General features: G+C 34.5%; 4 protein-coding genes across 5 annotated transcripts; 2 read left to right on the plus strand and 2 right to left on the minus strand.

Moving 5' to 3' along the window:
• Positions 1 to 249: 249 nt before the first annotated feature.
• Positions 250 to 4,240, minus strand: LOC133689743 (uncharacterized). Of its 2 annotated transcripts, XM_062109750.1 has the most exons (5): positions 3,782 to 4,240; positions 1,986 to 2,154; positions 1,288 to 1,320; positions 1,072 to 1,166; positions 250 to 904 (listed from the first exon to the last, which is right to left on the minus strand). In XM_062109750.1, exons 1-5 carry the CDS (start codon positions 4,118 to 4,120, stop codon positions 671 to 673), a joined length of 870 nt encoding a protein of 289 aa, XP_061965734.1. In that variant the 5' UTR covers positions 4,121 to 4,240; the 3' UTR covers positions 250 to 670. The 2 variants fall into 2 exon arrangements, with proteins under 2 accessions (XP_061965734.1, XP_061965743.1); XM_062109759.1 differs by lacking the exon at positions 1,288 to 1,320 and having other exon boundaries at positions 3,782 to 4,239.
• Positions 4,241 to 7,296: 3,056 nt separating this feature from the next.
• LOC133693941 (UPF0664 stress-induced protein C29B12.11c-like) lies at positions 7,297 to 9,642 on the plus strand. Its single transcript, XM_062115365.1, has 5 exons — positions 7,297 to 7,591; positions 7,953 to 8,058; positions 8,794 to 8,865; positions 8,950 to 9,161; positions 9,244 to 9,642. The coding sequence occupies exons 1-5, from the start codon at positions 7,482 to 7,484 to the stop codon at positions 9,350 to 9,352; spliced, it is 609 nt and encodes a 202-aa protein (XP_061971349.1). The 5' UTR covers positions 7,297 to 7,481; the 3' UTR covers positions 9,353 to 9,642.
• Positions 9,643 to 10,434: 792 nt separating this feature from the next.
• On the minus strand, positions 10,435 to 12,630 carry LOC133693862 (probable glycosyltransferase At5g03795). Its single transcript, XM_062115252.1, has 2 exons — positions 11,368 to 12,630; positions 10,435 to 10,942 (listed from the first exon to the last, which is right to left on the minus strand). Exons 1-2 carry the CDS (start codon positions 12,225 to 12,227, stop codon positions 10,456 to 10,458), a joined length of 1,347 nt encoding a protein of 448 aa, XP_061971236.1. The 5' UTR covers positions 12,228 to 12,630; the 3' UTR covers positions 10,435 to 10,455.
• Positions 12,631 to 14,645: 2,015 nt separating this feature from the next.
• LOC133684138 (uncharacterized) lies at positions 14,646 to 19,563 on the plus strand. Its single transcript, XM_062106817.1, has 10 exons — positions 14,646 to 15,146; positions 15,237 to 15,306; positions 16,169 to 16,293; positions 16,386 to 16,494; positions 16,607 to 16,670; positions 16,769 to 16,824; positions 17,196 to 17,303; positions 18,317 to 18,466; positions 18,892 to 19,062; positions 19,163 to 19,563. The coding sequence occupies exons 1-10, from the start codon at positions 14,896 to 14,898 to the stop codon at positions 19,394 to 19,396; spliced, it is 1,338 nt and encodes a 445-aa protein (XP_061962801.1). The 5' UTR covers positions 14,646 to 14,895; the 3' UTR covers positions 19,397 to 19,563.
• Positions 19,564 to 20,974: the final 1,411 nt, after the last annotated feature.

Consider the following 20,974-nt stretch of genomic DNA (forward strand, 5'->3'; position numbering starts at 1 on the left):
TATAAATAGAAAAAATAAGTACTAAAATTGAACCTAAAAAAATTCAATCTTGGTGTTGATGGGATGGTTTTGCATGTCAGAAAAAAATAAATCATAATACATGAATTTTGTTTTGGATTTTTGAACTTCCTGCAATGTTCCAATATGGATCGTCCTTTCTAGGGTTTTTTACAACCAAATAATTTCTCCAAATAGCTACATCATTCCATCTATACTAACCTAACATTTCCGAACCAAACACTAAAAGAGTTAATGTAAATCGAATCCATTTATATATTATCCTTTCTTGGGTTTCTACAAGTCACCAGTCTAATTTAAGACAACAGATTCATAAAGATATGACTACCAAAATAAATTATTGCACCTTCATTCTTCCATACGTACAAGCTCGTGTCTACACAACCAAACACTGCAGGAGACAAGGATGGCACTTCTGCCGTCAACATTATGCAGTCCTCGGAAGTTGGATGTTTTGCATCCATAACTGCTTCGAGATGTAACTGATGAGATCTTCAGAAGAAGTCAGCCCTGAGAGTTTTTGAGATCTCACGATCAACTAACTATATCTGAGTGTTGTCTGGACTCTAGATTGCAGATTGGTAGCCCCACTTGCCGCCTTCAACCTTCAATATCTCTAACTAAGGGTACAATGGCAGGCTGCATTTCCTTGCTATAAGCCCAATTCCCTTTTCAACTTAGCAAGAGTAGCTTCAATCTCATCAATGTTATCTTCGATGCTGCTACTCTTGCCATCTTCATTTTGAGCACCATTTCCCGTTCTCTTGGTGCTAGAACTGGAAAAAAAATCATCTTCTTGAAATCCATCATTTTTATTTCCTTCAAATTCTGTATCTGTTATGTTGAGCTCTTTCTCTAGGAATTCGACAAATTCTTCCCCTATTTCCTGCAGGGGGTGAAAATACAAGGTGAGGCTGTTTCCTCAGCAAGTCCTTTGCTTCGTGGATTATACAAATATTTAGCGAAAAATCCAAGCAAGCATGTGACAGTTAGCTTGTTCAAATAGATTTATTGTGTCTTGAAACTGCATGTGCAAAATTAAAAGCAACGTACTGCTAATTCTTCCCATAGGCTCTTGGGCTTCCCTTGAGATGGAGCACTGGCTTCCCAATTCTGGAATTCTTCTTGCAGATCCCTAAAGAAGTCCCCTGTAACAATAATACCAGACTAGGTAACTACAGTGGAATTTTATAGGGTATGAGAAAAAGATTTGAAACAATTGAAAAAGGTTTATGAGCATTGTCATGTGTCATAGGCAGTACAAACTACCTATTGTTATCTGAAAATCCCTCATAAAATTACCTGCAGCATAAAGCGGTTTGTGTATAAGAACAACCAAACCTAATTCCTAATAAAAGATTGAAAATGACAGCATAAAAATTCAGAAAATCATTTCCCTGGTAATTTCCAAAATTACCCATCAAGGAATGCTGGGAAAAATAATCTGAAGTGCAGGCAGGAAAATTGCACGCATCACAAGATAATATTTCAAGGACACATCACCCATATAAAATACCCGCATAGGTGGCAAAAGAATGAGCTAATGCAAAGCAAGCTCTGAAGTTTCTAACAAACTACAAGACAACATGCAGATGACAGAATCACAGCAGGAATCTTTAACCACACTTGAAGCTCTGCTTCATTATCGGTTGGTCCAAGTGTCACAATATTGTTCGACCAACTTTCAATCAACCCTTTTCCAGTTAGATTGTTGGGAGAAATCAGGTTTGCTGATCATCCCATTACATAGTTCTGTAAGAACCAAAGCCCCACTAGGCGGCACGTCCCTCTGCTGGCATTACGCATGCAGCAGGTACAGCTATACACGTATTGAAGCACAACATAGTAGCAGTAGTAGACATAATGACCCCCTAAATGACATGTAGAAAAGAGTAAATGGCCACAACAAGCAAATTTCTTATGAGTAAAATAATCAAATAGATTTTTGTAGGTTTACAAGTTTTTACCAAGTCCATAAAAATCTTCTTCATCTTGGGTACTGCTGCTTTGTGTTTTCTGACCACTAGAGTATGAAAAACCAGATGAGTTTCCAGCATCATACTTTCTCCGAGATTCAGAATTCAGCAATGTGTTGTATGCGTGCTTAATCCTCAAAAATTTCTCCTGAGCATTTGTCTGTACACAAGAAAAATGAGATATAGATAACTGATTATATAAACAAAGCACCATAGTTTGGAAAGGAAAACATTAAAAATAACAGATTTAAAACAGGATGATCTACCAATTTGTAATAGCAAAAGTGCAGAAACACACTGAGCAACATAGGCAAGGCAAACTCTAGATGATGTTATATAAAATAGAAAGGCCACTACACAATTTGATCCAACCAAATCAAGATGCTTACAAGGACCGTATGCATAGTCTATTAAGTGGCCATTCTTGAGATTCAAACAGCACAATTGAACTTGGTAGCCCAAGTCTTCTACCACAGAAACAAAGTATAAGTAAAAAACATGGGTGATAGCACTTTTGCAACGTCTGTTTGAAAAATATCCAATGCCTGTAGTAGGAGTATAACCATAAGAATATTGGTGTTAACTGTCATGAACCAAGAATTTCCCTTCCTATGATGCAGCTATGGAAGTTAGGAAGATACATCAAGCATGCAACCAAATGGAAAGGTTTTGAGCGAGTATCATAATGGTAAACAAACCCAGGTAACCAATTCAAGGCTGGACTAGATGTGAGATAGAATTGGGGAATAATTTATTGGACTAGATCATTTACTGCCAAAGTAAATGTAGTCTGACTGACACATAAGACATGCAAGAGAGAGTATATGTCAACCACACTTCAGAGAAGATCAATTTGTAAAGGTTGACAAAATTGATCTCCTCATGCATCTCATTTAGAGTAAAATTATGTGTAATCAAGAGCAATGCCAGCTTAGATTCATCTACATGAGAGATTACTGACAAGTATTCAGCAGCTTTTCCTGCTTCTGAACTGCAAGCTGGGTAGCTCGAGAACAATAAGAACACAACTGGTTCACCAAGTGTTTGTAAGAAAAGAGAAGCCAAAGAGATCTTAGGACTGAGTAACACAATAACTGCGTCCACTTTTCAAACCTTAAAAGGAAAACAGTTGTTTCCTTGATCTATGAATACATGGGCCAACTAAATAAAGTTTCTTCCTAGTTACCAAAGACAGATGCTACATCACCTAGGGCTTAGTCTCAATATGTTACGGGAATGGCTACCCGTCTGCCTTGGAGAGTGATGAGTGATAACTCCAGAAAAGAAAAAAAAATCAAGTCAACTTTCTTGTACCCATTTCAAAGCGTTGCATTAAACAACCCATGGAAGCAGATACGTAATAAGAATTCAAATCATAGCCAAGCTCTTGATTTTTTCTTTTATTTTACACAAATGATAATGAAGATTTAGTTGTCTGTATCTCTATCAGATAAATAAGAAGTGATGTGATTATTATTTCACAAAATTTGTTATATACCCCCATAATCTTCCTAATAATAGCCGTCTTCACAACAAAATAAAATTTCTATTTTCCTTTCGGAATGAAGTGAGAACTCGAAGAAAAACTATGTCTGATATAAATCAAATCAATATCTTCAAGATTCAATTCAATAAAACATACAGGATCCAAAGTAAAACAGACTTAAATAGACTAGATTTACCTAGTTAAATTCAAGGAGATTTAAGCTAATGCATAAAAAAATTTGGGTCAATCCAAAGTAACTGCACAGATAATTAAACAGAACCAGAGCTTAATAGCTGATTACCTCTTTATTAACATCAGGGTGATACTTTAAAGCAAGTTTCCTATAAGCTCTTTTGATTTCATCAGGAGGGGCAGAAGGAGAAACGCCTAAAACTTCATAAGGAGACTCTCTACGACTTGCTCTCAAAAGGGTATGACTGTATCTTCTCCTATTCTTAAAGATTGGAGCGAATACATTGGGTCCCAATAAAATAAGGCTAAAACCACCTCCATAGCTGTATCTGCAACTGGGTGTTGATAGTTTAGCTTTATTTTTTAGGTAAAGAAGAGATCTTGAAGACAGGCAAGGGAGACAGAAGAGGCTGTTGTGTGGTGTTGGACGGACGGTAAATCCATGCATATTCGTCAAGTATCAAACTCGCAAACTTGGTGTCTTCTTGGTTGGTTACACCAGTGGCTAGGAAATTATCGACGAGACATGTCGTCTTTAGTTAGGATCGCATACAAAAAACTGAGAGATACACGTAAAAAAGGAGAGAGAGAAAATATTTTTTAATCTATGTAAAATCATTCTTATATATTTTTTTACGGATCTCAATTTAATTTTTTCTTTTGTGATTTTTTTTTACAAAGTGTATCAATAAAATAACAATTTATATTTACTTTTTAATTATTATATAATTTTCAGAAGCAAGTATCAGTAATTACTTCTTGTCACTTTAAAATTTCTCAAACATTATGTTAAAGCTTGAGTTGCAATATAAAACTAGCTGATTAACTCATACTCTGTTGTTGTTAGTTAGATAAAAATAAAATTTAACATGAATATATAAATATATAGATGTTGTTAATATGTTATCTAACATGAAAAAAATAATAATATATATATATAATAAAATAAATCAATAAAAAAATTGTAAATGCTTCACAGAATAATATATCAATGTTGGGAATGTGTTTAATTAAATCATAATTTTTTAATTAAAAAACATAAAAATGTTGTTTATATTTTAAAAAAATCGATTTAAAATTGTGTTAATCAATAAATTAAGAAAAAATTTGATGATGCTAATTAAATATTAAAATAAAAAAACTAATTGTTCCATAAAACTAAAAAGACATAGAAGTGTGCAAGTATTTTGCCTCAACTTTTCCTTTTTAATTTATTTTTTTTCACCCTGGAAACTATTGTTTTTTTATAATAAATAATTTTTTATTTTTATAAATATATCATGCAAATGCAATTCATTTATACCAAATATAAGAGAAAGAGCTTAAATATAAATTATATTAATTTTTTAAAATATATATATATATAGAAGTGTAAAATAATTAAAGAAAATAACTAGTATTTAAAAAGGTGAGTTGAATAATTTAAAAAATCAGATGGAGTGTATTGATAAAATATTAATGCAAAGTAAAAATAAATAAAAATGAAAGGTATTGATTAAAATCTAAAGAGAAAAAACAAAAACAAAACAAAAGAGACCAAGCTAGACCTGTATGTATGTATCTATATATATATATATATAATCAATTACTCAATAGTACAGGAGTTCCTAACTATTTTTTTTTATTAGATGACAAGTCTTCTAATATAGCAACCGACCTGCCATCATTTGCAATATTTTATAATAACTTTTAGTGGCCGAAAAATTAGAATCTAAATTTTAAAACCTCAAAAACTCTTTTTTAATCTTTTTTTCACTAAAATAAAAAAAAATTAAAAACACCTTTAGAATATCAATAAACCAGTTTCTCAACATAAAAATTCTCTAAAGTCATCAAAAAAATATAAAACCAAATTGATAAAATCTTCTTTGTCAATCTTAATTTACCTTTTCAAATAAAATAAAAGAAAAAATACATTTAAATGAAACTCGTTAACATAAGAATAGATATTTCTTATTGTCAAAATATAAAGAACTAATAACCTTTTCTCTTTCCTCTTGTTTTTCTACAAGTTTCTCTTTTTTAAAAAAATTTAAAGACTAAAATGTTATAGAAACAAGGATTAGGACCAAAATTTTAAATTATAGAACTAAAAGGACAAAAAATAAAGATTAAGTGTTGTTGGATCAATTTCTTCAGAGCCCGTGTGTGGGCCTACTATGATAGGTTGGACAACTGAACCTTTTTTTTATCATTCTGGGTGGGCAACATATGGCCCACCATAAATATTTTTGAAAAAAATATTTCAGACAACGTATTATCTGATGCTACTTAGATTTCAGTCACCATAATGGTTAGAAAATCGTGTTTTAACTTTTTTAAAACCAAAAAACTTGTTTTTCAATCTACTTTCAACCAAAAACACTTAAAAATTATGATAAATCTATCAATGACCTTAAAAGACCAAAAAAAACCACACAAAAAACCAAAATCAACATAAAATAAAAAATCATATCGAGTTAAATATTTTTTAAAAGGAATTTAAAGGAAAAAAAACATAATATAAACTTTTCTCATTAAATAAAACTATTTAACACAAATATCGACTGCTTTGGTTGTCTAAATTGGTGCCAAATGTATTTTTTTTCTCTCTATCGCTATAATTTGACGACTTCTCTATCTTCTCTTTCTAGTCAGGGATTGAAAAATTACAAAAATAAAATTTTGTATCAAAATTAAACTTGAAAATATTGAGGTACCACAATTATATATTTCTTGTTAATTTTGAAGTCGAGGATCAAAGTGTGTTTGTTGTTGAAAGTTATGGCATGCCACTCATGTTTGGTATTTTTTTTTGTTCGAGTTCCTCTTCTTTTAACCCTATCTTTTTCTAAGAAATTATATCCTTCAACTAGAATTAAATTGTCAAGAAAAAAATTAAGAATCAAAATAAATTTTTAACATATGCACAGTGCAGCACAATGCTATTTGTGCGCGCGCGTTAATAGTTCCTATCTCTACAGTAAAAAAAACCCACATATAATAATATAATATAATATCCAGCTCCTGTTCATTCCATATCTAATTCAGTGTGAAGCAAGCTATGTCAAATATCCTTGCTGCATATTTCTCGTGTCTGTTTCTTTTTCATTTACCACTACCATCACCACCACCATCACCAGTTGAAGAGATTAACTATGCCTTTCAATATGTGTTTCGTTAAATTTTAATTTTTATTTTTGCTAAAATTAAGTGCATATTTTTTGGATCGTTTTGATATGTTGATATTAAAAATAATTTTTAAAAAATAAAAAAATATCATTAGCATTATTTCAGCACGAAAAGCTATTTGAAAAGTAATCGCTACCACACTGCCAAACACACTCTAATTATGCTGCAAGGAGGGTTAACCTTTCAAGTTATTCCTGTTTGGGACTACATTTACACTGTAGTTTTAATCAAATTTGAATTATATTTTTGTTTTTTTATAAAATTAATTATTTTTTATATTTTTAGATTAATATCAAAAATTATTTTTAAAAAATAAAAAAATTATTATAATGTAATTCTAAATAAAAATATTTTAAAAATCAAAGTTATTAACCCAGTGATGTCTGGGCCCATAAGCGTATACAACGACAACGACAATCTTTAATATTTTCATTCAAAACGACGTGGCATTAATCTGTTTGTTTCGTGGTGGATCCAGAAGGTGGGGGGGAGGCTCACGCGTCTTCTTGTAGGATTCTGATTCGGTGCAAAGCAATGGCAACAAGCTCTTTGGACTTTGGAGAATTGAATTGACCCCAAAAATAAAAATAAAACTCGAGAAGAAAAAGAAAATCCAGAGAAAGGAGAAGGAGAGAGAGATGGCTCTTAACCCACAATTGTTTCAAAACGGGATGCCCGTTCCTTTCGAGAACGAGTTGTTTGTGTTGGCCAGAGACGGCGTCGATTTCGAGGTCGACAAAATCCCTGGGTTTGTTTTCTTTTCTTTCCTTCTTTCTTTCCCTTTAATTATTTTTTTTTTAATAATAAGCAATATAATCTCCAATTCTTACAACTAAGGGCAAAGTTATTGATATTTTATGGATCAGCCAATCACCAATTGTGTTTCTAATAGTTTAGCCCATATCTAATTTCTTACAAAAATTGTAATAATATCTCTCGGCAAAGTGTTTGAAGCCAAATTTGTTTTGCAATTGCAAAAAAGTCTGATCTCTTATGACTCGGTTCTTGTGAGGCATGGCCTTTCTGTTGTCTATCAGCATTCAGCCCAAGCGATGGTATGTTTGTTTTAATGTTTAATCTCGAACTGAACTCTTTCTGCTTAAATGCAGATGTGGGAAACTTAAGTCTAAGGGAACTATCTACTTGTCAAATATTCGCATGGTCTTTGTTGCAGCCAAGCCCGTTGCAAATTTTTATGCTTTTGATATGCCTCTGGTAAGTGATGAATATTGGTACACTATCGTCCCTGCATTGTTTTTCAAGTTCTCATGATAAAATAGCAAAGGATCTTCGTGGTTGCTCTTCCTTCAAACTTTGGTTGTTAGAATCCTCTCATTCCTTTATTTTTTCCTGTCCCTTTTAATCTTTATTCATAGATGGGATTAATGCGTTGTTCTTCATGCTCTGGCTGGTGGGTATCACCAGGACAGTTTTTTCATGTTGATAAGAGATCAGCTGTTTAGTTTGGTCGTCAGCGGTGATTGGATTTTAATTGGCTTGGTCAAATCTTGCATTTTGCAACAAACAAATTTAGGCTGTGTTATTATCACCTAAAACGTGACGTTTTGAAGGTCACTTGTACGGATTCTGTAACTGGAGCTAAGCTCTTGGCAGAGAAAGACGAAGCTGTTTGTTATTAGCAGCTAAGCAATTTGGCATCCTTAGCTTTCTATGTTTCTCACTCCTCACCCTCTAAACCTGTACAATTGGTAATTTCTTCTTGCTGAGTATATTTCCCTTCTTGGAAGTGAAAGCAAATATCATAACAAAAAAAAAAAAACTTAAATTTGGGCTGATTCTAACAACCCTTAATTCATTTTTATTTCAAAAAATTTAAGGCCATGGTTGCTTCTAAGCATGTAGATTCTTAGTTATTATTTTGAGGTCAGTTGTCCGTGTATATTTTGGGCTTTCTTGTGAGCCTTATTCTTAAGTTGCTTTGTTATGCAGCTTTTTGTCAATGGAGAAAAATTCAACCAGCCCATATTTCTCTGCAACAATATTTCTGGTTTTGTGGAACCTGTAAGTATAATAGTGAAAAGGCTTTCAATTATCTGATCACCACCTATTTCTATATAAGCTGATCTTCTTGGTATGAAATTTCAGGTAGTTCCAGAGAATGAGAATAGGGCACTCTACTCCGCACACTCATTCAAGATTTTGTTCAAGGAAGGGGGCTGTGGAACCTTTGTTCCACTTTTTCTCAATTTGATCTCTTCAGTGAGACAATACAATCAACAAATGAACTCTGCACCAGTACCTCGTATAGATCCCCTGCAAGCAGCGAACACTCCAGTTGATGAAATGATGAGACACGCGTAAGTGACATAATACATCATGTAATTTTTGTTTGCGAGATTAAGATCACTTTTTTATTATATTTTCTTATGTGTTTTGCAGATATGTTGATCCTAATGACCCAACAAGAATCTTCTTGCAACAGCCCACTCCACAGTCCGAGTTGAGGCGTCGCACATATCAGCCATCCTCAGCTGAACGCACAATGTGATTTGTTTTCCAATATCCAAGCAAAAGAGACTGTATCCAAGCTAAATACAACTACTATACTGTGTCATTGTGCATAATCTACCATTTTATAAATGCTAAATTACTGTAAATCCATGTATTTGTCTATGGTCATTATATTTGGAATTCTCACTCTACTGTTCCAGTTGACTGCATTTAATGTTTTTGAAGGCAGACTGGCTAAGACCTAAGAGTGTAGAGATTTGCGATTTTCACTGCTGGTCAACTTGCCAGCTGAGAATAATTCCATTTGATGGCTGCTGCACTTTTCTATGGGTTGCTACATGCTTTTAAGTTGAAAATATTGATGGAGACTGGCAATACGGCAATATTCACGGCATTGTTATTATTTAAAATCACCTTTTTCTGGTTTTGAGGAAGAGGGATGTGTATTTTTTATTGATTTTTCGTTTTTGGTTGCAAACGAGACAGTGTTGCTTTCAATTCTAGGTTGGGAAGTTTGATGGTCGTTACAGTTCTCTGCTTACACGGTGGCATTAACAGAACAAGTGATGTACAAATTATAGGAGAAGATTCAAATCATTTTTGGTTGGGTGACAGGAGCTGATTTGGCCTGGGTGTCCCCTTTCGATGCATGCCTCTGCAGAATTGGTTTAGTTTATTTTGTCATTGCTGGAATTTTTCGAATGCTTTAGGCACCGGAGTGAATAAATTTGCATCTAAAATCACACTATTAAGCTTTCAATGGTTGCCATAGACGGGTAGACGTCTTGACGGGAAAAGCTATGAACACTGAACCATTCCAGCGTGGTCCATAGGACCTGCTGTTCGTAGTCTGCATTAGCCACTTGTTGTAATTTCAACCTCAATATAATGGAGGCCACTATACAGTATACCCTATGCCTTTGCTCCTGTTACTTCTTTCCGAGGAGCACATTGCTAGGCATCTTGCACTGAAGTTCTTCACCTTTGGAGGTATTTCTATCGAGGGTCAGGGACAAATTACATGAGTCGACAAATGTTGAAATCTCAGAAGCTGAAAACAAACCTTTCACTACCTCAAAAGGCCAAATTTGTAAGACAAGAACAGGCTTCAGAGTAGGATATTGTAAGAAGATGCAGAAATTAATATGATAAACGGAGAGTGCTTCTCCTTAACCATAACTGATAAGCAGTCATATAAAAGGAATCATAGCCCCTTGGCGTTGTATGCCAAACAAAGTGCCTCCTAACTTTGCAGAGATGATGATACATTCTCAGGTACATCTCTCTTTTTATAGACAACAATTTTGTTTTCAAGAAAGCAATATCTCGTTGATTTATGACAACGGAAAACTTGCTCCAGTCCAAGACATTAGCAAATGGAAGGTCGTAATAATTTGAAATTATAACTGGAATGCACCCGTAGTGTATGGCATCACTAACCCTTGCGGTGTTCACTTCATAACCTTTAACATGGAGGCAGAATTTACTCCTCTTAAACCCTTCTTCATAAGGGAATGTGGGGTTCCCATCAAATATGTCAAATTGAGTATCATTTCCCCACAAATTTACCAGCTGCTGCCGGACTTGAGAATTTTGGACGCGTCCAGCAAAGTAGACAAGTCTATGCCTGCAACGGTAGGTGTTCACATCAAGATAGCAAACACTGCTGAAAATATAATACATCAAAGTTTGCAATAAGACAGAAAACGATATTCTTAAAAAATCTCTATACTTCTTGCTCGTGTAATTATTTTGGTTGCGGACATGTTTATGTTAAGGTTCCTGAGCTTTTCGCACATATTTGTTTCTTGTTCTCTTCAAATTTGATACAGGCGTATTTCCCACACCTTGCTGTTGTCGAGTAAATTAGCCAATCGAGTAAAGGTATGCGGTATGCCCATACTTTAATTTCCCCCCTTTTTTAACATCATAAAACTTTCTCATAATCATGAAATAGAATTGCAAAAGAACTATTGCTAAAAGTAAAATTAGAAATGTCTTTGGCATTTATCGACAAACATAACAGAGGATTGAATACTATGAGGTATATACCTGGCATGTGGGGGATTCAAGGCAGTCTGATCCGTGCGAGGCCAAACTTGAGGGAGCCCCACATCTTTGTGGGAAAGATAGAATCTTTGAAAGTAACTAGAACAACAAGTAAGCTGAATGGCATTGTTACGCAAACCATGATGCCTGGAGGGAGCCTCTCTCCCAACAGAATGGCAACAAACATAGAAATGATCAGCACCTCCTGAAGCATTCCAAAACCTGAAGCTGGTGCTAATGCTACTCGTGTATTGGGCAACAAATTGTGAGATTTTTGCTTCGGAGTGAACTCGAGGGTCATTTCTAAGGTCGTTTATTGAAAATGGGAGGAAAAAGAAATGGGCTTTCTCTGGGGTTGCAGTAAGCAGCGGACTGTGAAGCAGGGACACCTTGAACATGTGTTCACTGAAGTAATTACCCAATTTTGGATTGTTCAGTGGGTTCTCATGGGGTAGGAAAATATTAGCAAAAGGGCTGCTCCTGTTGAAGGTATCAGGGTACACAAAGATCTTTAGATGCCGCATCATTTCTTGAAAATCAGCAGCAAACAGTTCCCAATTATGATATGGCCCTGTTTCCAATACGGAGTCCACGGTATTCGTTTGTGGTGGCGGAAAAAGGGTAGCCGCCTGTTGTGGGGCATTTAGAGATAGGTTTTGACGGTTGTGGTTGTGGTTGTGGTGGTGGTTTTGGATTGGATAGAAGGTGGTGCTTTGTGGGGCAACAAGGGATGTTACTGCAAGGGAAGCGTGGTGTTTGTGAAACCCAAAAAGAGCAATGCAAGAAGAGGACAGTAACACTGCTAACACAAGCATTCCCAGTAATCGCTTCAGCTGCAGTTTAGGTGGCTTTTTCATCTTCATACTCCTTTCTCTTTTTTTTTTGGAGACAGTGGCAAGTGTTGAGAGATAAGTACGGATTTATATGGACAGTTCATACAGAATAAAGGCAAATTATTCCATATATGTATGTATGTATAGCATTAAATTAACACTGGAGCCAAGGAAAGGAGAGGACGACAAACCCGATGACTGACTACACTCAGTAACTAGAGTAGGGTAGAGTAGAAACAGCCTTTGAATCTTTGGAATTTTTCGGCCTTTTAATACCGGCGAGGTGGCGAGAGCGCAGAGCATAGAAATCATTCAGCGTGGCACTTCTGTAGCATTAATGGCTAGGTAGCTAGCTTTTACTGATAGATGGCAGTAGAAAATATGGGACTGGGCTTGTGGCATCTCATCTTCGTTTCATCAACAAAAAATTTTCTCCTTGTGTGTGGTTGTTTATATATATATATATATATATATATATATATATATATATATATATGACTAAAATTATAATTAAAATTAAAGTTGAATAAAAAATAATTTAATATGTTTGGTAAAAAATATGTTTTAAAATTGAGATTATAAAATAACTAAAAAATATATATATTAATATTGATAATTTTTAATTTAAATATTATAAATTTAACTATTATTAGGTCATTAAATAAATAATATTTTTATATCAAATATTTTTTATTGTTTGATTAACCTATCTAAAATTTCATTACGTACGAAATTTATCCGATAAGAACTATAGTTTTCATGGTTTTTTTAACATGTAATAAAATCAGGTAAAATATCATCAGGAACAAAATTAACATTACGATCAAATTTTACAAATGTTACGTTATCGTGCGATCTCTTTCTAATATATATAGTGTCATTGAATAATTTTAAATACTAATTTTTCAAGTAAAATATTATTAAAAAAAATTAAATTTTTTTTATTGGATCCGATCCAACTAAAATAATAATAATAAAAATTTAACCCGGATCCGATCCGGCCAGACAGTAAAAAACGTCTCCACAGTCTCCCGACAGTAGAGAATGAATTAAATTCACTCTTCATTGTTTATTTTTACAAAAATGAACAGCTACTGTATGGAGGCAGAGAAAAGCAGCGTGAAACTGCTATGCACTGACTTGTGTTTAAAACACAAAACACGGTGGGTCCCTTATGAAATAAATCACATTTCCTCAGTTACCAAACACCTGTAAAAAACACAAAACACGGTGGGTCCCTTATGAAATAAATCACGTTTCCTCAGTTACCAAACACCTGTAAAAAACACAAAACACGGTGGGTCCCTCATGAAATAAATCACGTTTCCTCAGTTACCAAACACTTGTTCACTTGTCAAACAAGTGTTTGGTAACTGAAAAAACGTGAAGTAACCACGTAAACAAATACCCTTCAATCCTTTCATTTGGAATTAAAACACAATTAAAAAAACCAGATCCGATCCAACCAAAATAATAAAAAACAAACCATTTAAATGGTAGTCCAATGATAAAAGCTTGGGACTAAAGGATTTGCTCCCTCTTAGATTTCAGGTTCGAACCCTGTGGTTGCTCATATAATGGTCACTGGAGGTTTACATGGTCGTTAACTTCAGGGCCCGTGGGATTAGTCGAGGTGTGCGCAAACTGGTCCGGACACCTACGATAATTAAAAAAAAAATAATAATAATAAAAAAAAAACAAAATTTAAGCTGAATCCGGTTCGGCCGGACAGTGAAGAACGTCTCCATTATCTTCAGTTGTAAAATAAGTGTTTGATAACTGAGAAAACGTGAAGTAACCATAAACAAACACCCTCAAAACACTCAATTTTCTCAATTGAGTACGATGATGACTTTGATTCCCCCCTGCTTTGGGACACCATTTATTTCAATTGTGCCAATCAAATATTTCTATTAATTTCTTCATTTTTTATGATGTAGCTAGCAACTGACCTTAAGATCTTAGGCTGTTTTTTTAAGGAAAAATTTCTCCAAAATACTGTCTTATCCGATAAATAGATATTATTTATTGGATTAAAATAATATAAATCTTGATTATATTAATATTTTTTTAATTAATCATAAAAATAAAAAGAAAGTAATCCTTTCAATGGATATAACTTTTTTTAATCAAATATAAATTTTTTTTAATTTATAATAGAATATTATTTGGAAATAATTTTTTTTAAAAAAATATATTCTTTTAATAGGATAATTAATAAATTCTCTAAATTTTTTATTTGCCTTTACTAAGAATCTTAGGAGTGGTTTGTTTTTTAAAATATTTTTTAAAAAATATATTAAAAATAATATATTTTTTATTTTTTATTTTTTATATCAACACATAAAAAATATATAAAATTAATTTAAAATAAAAATATAAGTTTTTTTAAAAATATTTCTTAACCCATAGACAACGAGCTCTATATTTTCAGCCGGTTATTATCATAAGAAAGGGAAAAAAAAGAAAAAAGAAAAAGAAACCACGTCTGGCCAGATTGCTCAAAAACAGACGATTCCAATCCTTTCTTTTGGTTTGATACAGTAGTAGTTAAAAACAAAGAGGGAAGTAGTTTCGTTGTATAATCCTCACAGTAAAGTTTAAGTTTTAAGTTTAGTCCAGCAGAAACAAATAATAGTAGCGTGTAACCAATAAGCAAGAGAGCTTAGCCTGTCTTTGATTTCTGGACTAAATTCAAATGGAGAGTTGCTGCATTTGGGGTGGTCATCGACATCTGATTCAATCCCACCATCGCTTTATCGGCTTCTCTCATCATCATCACACTCAACGTGTTCATTTGCTGGCTGCAAATGGTCCCCGTAAATGTAATAACAGAAGCAGCAGAATTTGCTGCGCATATGAAGACCCCATCAAGAAACCACCACAAGCGTCACCATCTCCCTCCTCCTCCTCCTCTTCGGCAATTCAACTTTACAATCAGATTGAAAGGTTTAAATCCCAACACATTTATGGATAATTTTCTTGATAGCCCACGAAAGAGAAAAGTCACCCTTTTTTCTCTTCAACTGTTTTTTGTAGATTACTTACGGAGACTGCAAGACAATCACAAGACTCTTGGGGTGGTTCTAACGACTGGTCTGAAGTTGAGGTGTTGTTTCTCACTTGTTATTAAGTTTATGCCATGCTTGTTTCTTGCTTTCCTTGCTCTCAGTGTATCGATTTTGATGCAAATAAGTTCAAAGACAAACCATATGTTGAGAAAGACTGGTTGATTGAATTGAATTGAGTTGTGAACAAGATAATTTCAGTCATCTAAGTGGGTTTGGGTTGAAACAAGATAATTTCTATCTCATTGGCTAACCTAGAACCCCTTTTTATTTCTTGGATGACGCAGTCGATCTCCTAAAAGTAGATGATAGTCATTCTGATGTCAAAGCTCTTACCTTTTTTATCTATCTCCTATAAACGCTACTACGAACTCCCACTTTTAAACCCAGTGAATCATGGTGGAAAAGAAGGGTTCCTAACTTATGAATGGAAAGATTTGGACTTTCCCCTATGTGGGACTGATTGGGTGTAACCATAGGAGCCTGCAATGTTCTCTCAGAGTACCAAAAATTGCTAATTGTGACACAAATCATAAAAATACCACATAAATAAGATTTTGGAGGGGATTTGAGTGAAATTTTTTTCAGTATAGGAACCACTGTGAAGACCTTGTGATCAGAAGCCTTACTTGGAACAACTTTTAATCGTAAGGGATTCGTCCTGTGGTTTCTTAACTCAGGACGATGTCTCTCAAACCACATACCTGAGTTGCACTCTCCCTTCTAGCACCCTGCAAGTACCCGGGGGATATCCTCCAACTATTTACCTTGTTACTGCCTGGTGCATGTAAAGACAGGAGACTGCATAATCCATAATTAGTCAAATTCTCAAATTTATTAAATTATTTTCATTGTTCATTCCAAATTTTTCTATTTAATTAGATAGTTCTAATATCATCTCAGGGAGCATGGATTCTTAAACCAAAAGGCTCAAGGCCCAAGTCAATTGTTCATTTCATTGGTGGTGTATTCGTTGGAGCAGCCCCCCAGCTTACGTACCGTTTATTTCTTGAACGCCTGGCAGAAAAGTGAGTGGCTGCATTCTGATACTGATAGTAATGACCTTTACAGACTGATGACTAAGGAAAAATAATGGGTTTTTTAAACTTTGGTGATGTAGGGGTATTTTGGTGATTGCCACACCATATGCTAGTGGATTCGATTATTTCTTCACGGCTGATGAAGTGCAGTTCAAATTTGATAGGTGTTTTCGGTCTCTACAAGAAACTGTGAGTTTTATATTGATTTACAATCTTGAGAATGATATTTCCTGTGTTTTGTTGATTTCATGGAGGGGATAGAAGGATATGTTTAGGCCAAAAAAAACTCCTCATTTTACAGGTACTAGATATTCCTACTTTTGGCATAGGTCACTCCTTGGGAAGTGTCATCCACCTTTTGATTGGTAAGGAAGTTCTTCATATAGTTTAAATTTATGAGGGTGCAAGAAACTGATTTGATTTACAGCATCTTATTTCGTTGAGTTGACTTTCTGTTTATCAGGATCACGATATGCTGTGCAAAGAAGCGGGAATATATTCATGGCATTCAATAACAAGGTACTTGACCTATTGAATGTGACTAGATGAGGTGAGAAGAGAAATAGAGTGAGCTTGATTTATTGTGAATATAACTCTTTTAAAGGTTCCACCCCACAAATATCACCTCCCTGCTCAAATGAGGCCATTTTGAAAGAACCTAACAGACTGGAGTATGCCTATTTCAGCATTTCAATTTTCTGCCTTCCTAGTCTTTAATTCCTTGACATCTCTGTATGTGTTCTCTTTGGCAAAAAATGGTAGGAGTCAACATTTTTATTTTGCTAGCATATATGTTGAACAAACATTCCCATCATTCTAAACTGTTTACTGTCAAAAACCTTTTTCTATATGGTTTGAGATTAACAAGATTTTCTTTCTTGATTTCACAGGAAGCAAGCGCAGCTATCCCTCTGTTCTCACCTGTTCTTGTCCCAATGGCCCAAAGCCTTGGACCATTTCTATCACAAATCGCTTCATCACCAACAGTCCGTCTTGGGGTGAGATTATCACATGTCTTGGCCTAATGCCTTTTCTACACCATGCTTTTGCCATTTGCATTTCCCAACTGTTGAAGAATGCATTTAAACATCAGGAAATTCATGAAACATTTGGTTAAGTTTGTATTGAAATCTTGTGTCTTTCTACGGGAAATTAGTCCTGTTCTTAGCATGTTCATGTATCTCTATGGATGATAGTTGCATTTAATATCAATAGTAGTCTCTCTTTGCTTAATACTGATCCTCTTCCAACTTTTGGATTTCTAAATTATGCAGTTTCATTTTATCAGTCAGTCATTTCATGCATCAGCATCCCCTTAGCAGTCAATTTTGTGTTTGTCAAAATATGGACGTTTTTTATGATGCTTGGACTTTAAGATCTGGTCAAAATTTGGATTGTTAGTTTTTGGAATGATATCCTTCTAACACATCACGATTCTCTTCTGTAACTGCCCAAGGACTCTCTTTCACGAGACCATGATTGCTCTTATTCAACAGCTTGTGGCAGGTTCACTGTCTCTTTTTCAATGTACTTTGATTGAATTTTGATCCTGAATCAAGTCGATACCTTACCCTTACTACCTACGCATCTATTATTTGCTTATTTGTCAGATATCTAGATTTATGTCAAATGTGTGTATGAATTTGGCAGGGTTTTGCTTGATACAAGGATAACACTGAGAGTTGATTGATTTGTTTACTTCTGTGATATTGATATGTCTATTCCATTATGAGTAATCACAATGGTTTCTGATGAAATTGTATTTTATGTATTCTCTTACCACATGCTTCAAACTTGTGTCTTACATTTTCCATTGCATTGTAAATATACACTCGGATGGGTATCTGACTGTACCTCCACTGATGTTCTAGATGAACATTAATCTGTTAATTTCATCTAGATTTTGGCTTATTTGTAACTTTATCCTTGTACTTCAGTTTCTAAGCATTATTAGTTCCCTTGATGAACGACTCTTATCATTTAAACCCTTCTTCACATAAAATTCTGGCAGGCAGAGATGACAATGAAGCAACTAGAGAGCCTTAGCCCTCCCATTATGAAGCAAGTTCTTCCTTTGGTTGAGCAACTTCCTCCCTTATACATGGACTTGGTTAATGGAAGAGAAGATTTCAGTCCCAAACCTGAAGAAACTCGCCGCCTTGTATGTAAACCTATAACTGTCAAATGTGCTGCATCATTATAGTTATAGGTAAACTTGAATTATATTGTCACAATGCATATTGTAATTATTAATCTTTTGTTGGCTATGGTCAGTAGAAGATTAATAAATTATGTCATTTGACTGGATGGTAAATTCATGATTTGGTGGTCTGATTTAGCAAAGTGAGTTTTAGTTGCCATGCCTAGGGGTAGGTGTTTGGGCAATAGATCATCCAATTATATGGGGACTTCTTCACAATCCTTGTGATATGTATTGGTACTGGATTTAATAGTGAAAACCTTTCTTAATGGCTTGAAATTACTGCCAATGACAACAACAACTGCAATTTTTTATTTATCTTATGGATACTTCCTGGTTTGTCATGCCGCTGTCTGTTGTTATTGATGCCTTTTTTTTTCCTTCAGATAAAATCATATTACGGTGTTTCTAGAAATCTTCTGATAAAGTTCAAGGACGATGTAATTGATGAAACTCCAACATTAGCTCAGGTGCTTGGTTCAGAAGCAGCCATTAGTTCAATGCTAGACATGTCAATTCGCGTGTTGCCAGGAGATCATGGGCTTCCATTGCAACAGGTAACTTTGAACTAAACTTTAAAACACTGTTCATGCTTCTATATCCACCAAATGTGATTTTGTGAAGGCAAGCAGCTTATGTGATGTCTCTTTTGATCAGGCGTTCCCAGATGTCCCGCCTGCAATGGCAGATGCAGTAAACCAAGGAAGTGAGCTTTTTGCAAATCTCACCGTGGGAACCCCATGGGAGAATGTTGCCAAAGAAGTAGGCAGCACACTGGGCGTGGACTCGAGGATCCTCCGTGCACAAGCATCCAAGGACGTAGATCACCTTGTGGATGTGATAATATCCTGGATGGCATCAAATTCGGGCCCGAGACTCTTGAGGCAATGATACTTGCACCAAGCAAATCAACCAGAGTCAACAACAATAGGGAAAGGAAGATGCTTGAAGAATCTGCAGAGATAGGGCATTCTTATGTTATTCTATTGTACATTTGATATGTCGCCAGGCATGTCCAATCAGAAGTGAATAACAGGAAACGGTAGAAATGTTTTCTATTTTCTTCTTTATCTTTCTCTCACTAAATAAAAAAAGCAAAAGCTCAATACAAAAGTAAAAGATCCAGTCTGCCTTGTCAGGTCTCACAAATATTACGTTTCACCATTACTCTAGTGATTTAAGAACATGATCCATTGTCTGTACTGTGTGAACCGACTGTTACCAAACTCACCTATGATTTCCCATTTCTTTTTCCTAGAGAAGTTTGATTCATCCTCGAGTAAATTGCAGGCTAAGGGCATCAAACACGTATGCTAACAGGTGACTCTGATGAAACACACTTTGATAATACCTTGGATTGCAAGTCTAGGCAGAAACATCACGGTACTGAAGTGACCGCCTTCTTCACGGATTTAATCAAGCTCATGAGTTAATGATACTCCTAATCTGTGAACTTTTGGATATTTTTTATTCGAGTATACTAACTTTTATTTTTACTATTTGGATGGGGAAATTCTTAATTTTTTTAATCAAATGTCTGTGTTAGATTATGTCAAATGCATGATGACGTGATTGTTAAATTGACACGTTAGCATAATAATGTATACACCAATAAACAGACACATTGCTTTATTTAAAATCAAGTGTGCATAAACATAAACATGTGGTATATACCATGACCAAGTATCTCAACATATAGCAGAAAGATAAGACATGTCACCTATCAATGCGGTTGCGGTTCTTGAGTTTCAAGAAGAACTTCTCATTATTCTCTCCAGCAACTTTCACCAATCTCTAGGTCAAACCCTTTGTTTCTTGAAATCCAAGGCTCTCCAAATGGATTTCACTGATTTTTCTTCGATAAGGAATGAAATTCTTTGAAAGAACTAATAAGTTGGTTAGCAAGATTGTCATCAACGTAGCACCCTAATTATTACAGGCTGATGATGTTGTGAAAACTTCATAATTAAATTGGGTTTTTTCTAGTTTTGTCTTAGGCTTAGATGTATGGTCTTGGATAATAATTTTGTCTTTTATCTTGATTTTTTTTTTGAAAAAGAAACCCCTTATTTGAACATGGAACCTTCTGATATTTAAGTTAGTAAATGTAGAAAGAAAATGATATGAAAGAAAAAAAATAGAATAAATTGATGTAAAACAATAAGCTTGAATAACTTAGATTTTTCTAGCTTGACTATAATTAAATCCTGGCTTAGCTATAATTAAGCTCTGGTTTAGCTTGGCTTGAATTGTTTGGGAGTTACATGACTTGAATTGCTTAGAATTGGCTTGGATTTCTTACATGGTGATCAAGATATTTATTGATCATGACTATGTTAGCTTATCTTGTTTGGAGAGTGGAGAGTAATGTTACAGTAGCTCGGTGTGTGGAGGAGATTTGCACCTATTTATGGAGAGGCTTGCGTTACTACTGGTTATTGTGCTTGCACATGTATTGATAGAGAAATG

The sequence above is a fragment of the Populus nigra genome, chromosome 1, assembly GCF_951802175.1.
Source record: "Populus nigra chromosome 1, ddPopNigr1.1, whole genome shotgun sequence".
Lineage (NCBI taxonomy): Eukaryota > Viridiplantae > Streptophyta > Magnoliopsida > Malpighiales > Salicaceae > Populus > Populus nigra.

What these genes read in the sequence shown, in the direction of transcription:
- LOC133689743 (XM_062109750.1), bottom strand. Translation starts at nt 4,120, where the DNA reads ATGCATGGATTTACCGTCCGTCCAACACCACACAACAGCCTCTTCTGT. An exon ending in ACCCTGATGTTAATAAAGAG is followed by an intron (nt 2,155 to 3,781) that starts GTAATCAGCTAT and finishes TCTTGTGTACAG; the next exon opens with ACAAATGCTCAGGAGAAATT. An exon ending in AGAAGATTTTTATGGACTTG is followed by an intron (nt 1,321 to 1,985) that starts GTAAAAACTTGT and finishes TTTATGCTGCAG; the next exon opens with GTAATTTTATGAGGGATTTT.
- LOC133693941 (XM_062115365.1), top strand. Translation starts at nt 7,482, where the DNA reads ATGGCTCTTAACCCACAATTGTTTCAAAACGGGATGCCCGTTCCTTTC. An exon ending in GAGGTCGACAAAATCCCTGG is followed by an intron (nt 7,592 to 7,952) that starts GTTTGTTTTCTT and finishes GCTTAAATGCAG; the next exon opens with ATGTGGGAAACTTAAGTCTA. An exon ending in ATGCTTTTGATATGCCTCTG is followed by an intron (nt 8,059 to 8,793) that starts GTAAGTGATGAA and finishes TTTGTTATGCAG; the next exon opens with CTTTTTGTCAATGGAGAAAA.
- LOC133693862 (XM_062115252.1), bottom strand. Translation starts at nt 12,227, where the DNA reads ATGAAGATGAAAAAGCCACCTAAACTGCAGCTGAAGCGATTACTGGGA. An exon ending in TTGAATCCCCCACATGCCAG is followed by an intron (nt 10,943 to 11,367) that starts GTATATACCTCA and finishes CTACCGTTGCAG; the next exon opens with GCATAGACTTGTCTACTTTG.
- LOC133684138 (XM_062106817.1), top strand. Translation starts at nt 14,896, where the DNA reads ATGGAGAGTTGCTGCATTTGGGGTGGTCATCGACATCTGATTCAATCC. An exon ending in CACCAACAGTCCGTCTTGGG is followed by an intron (nt 17,304 to 18,316) that starts GTGAGATTATCA and finishes AAATTCTGGCAG; the next exon opens with GCAGAGATGACAATGAAGCA. An exon ending in ATGGGCTTCCATTGCAACAG is followed by an intron (nt 19,063 to 19,162) that starts GTAACTTTGAAC and finishes TCTTTTGATCAG; the next exon opens with GCGTTCCCAGATGTCCCGCC.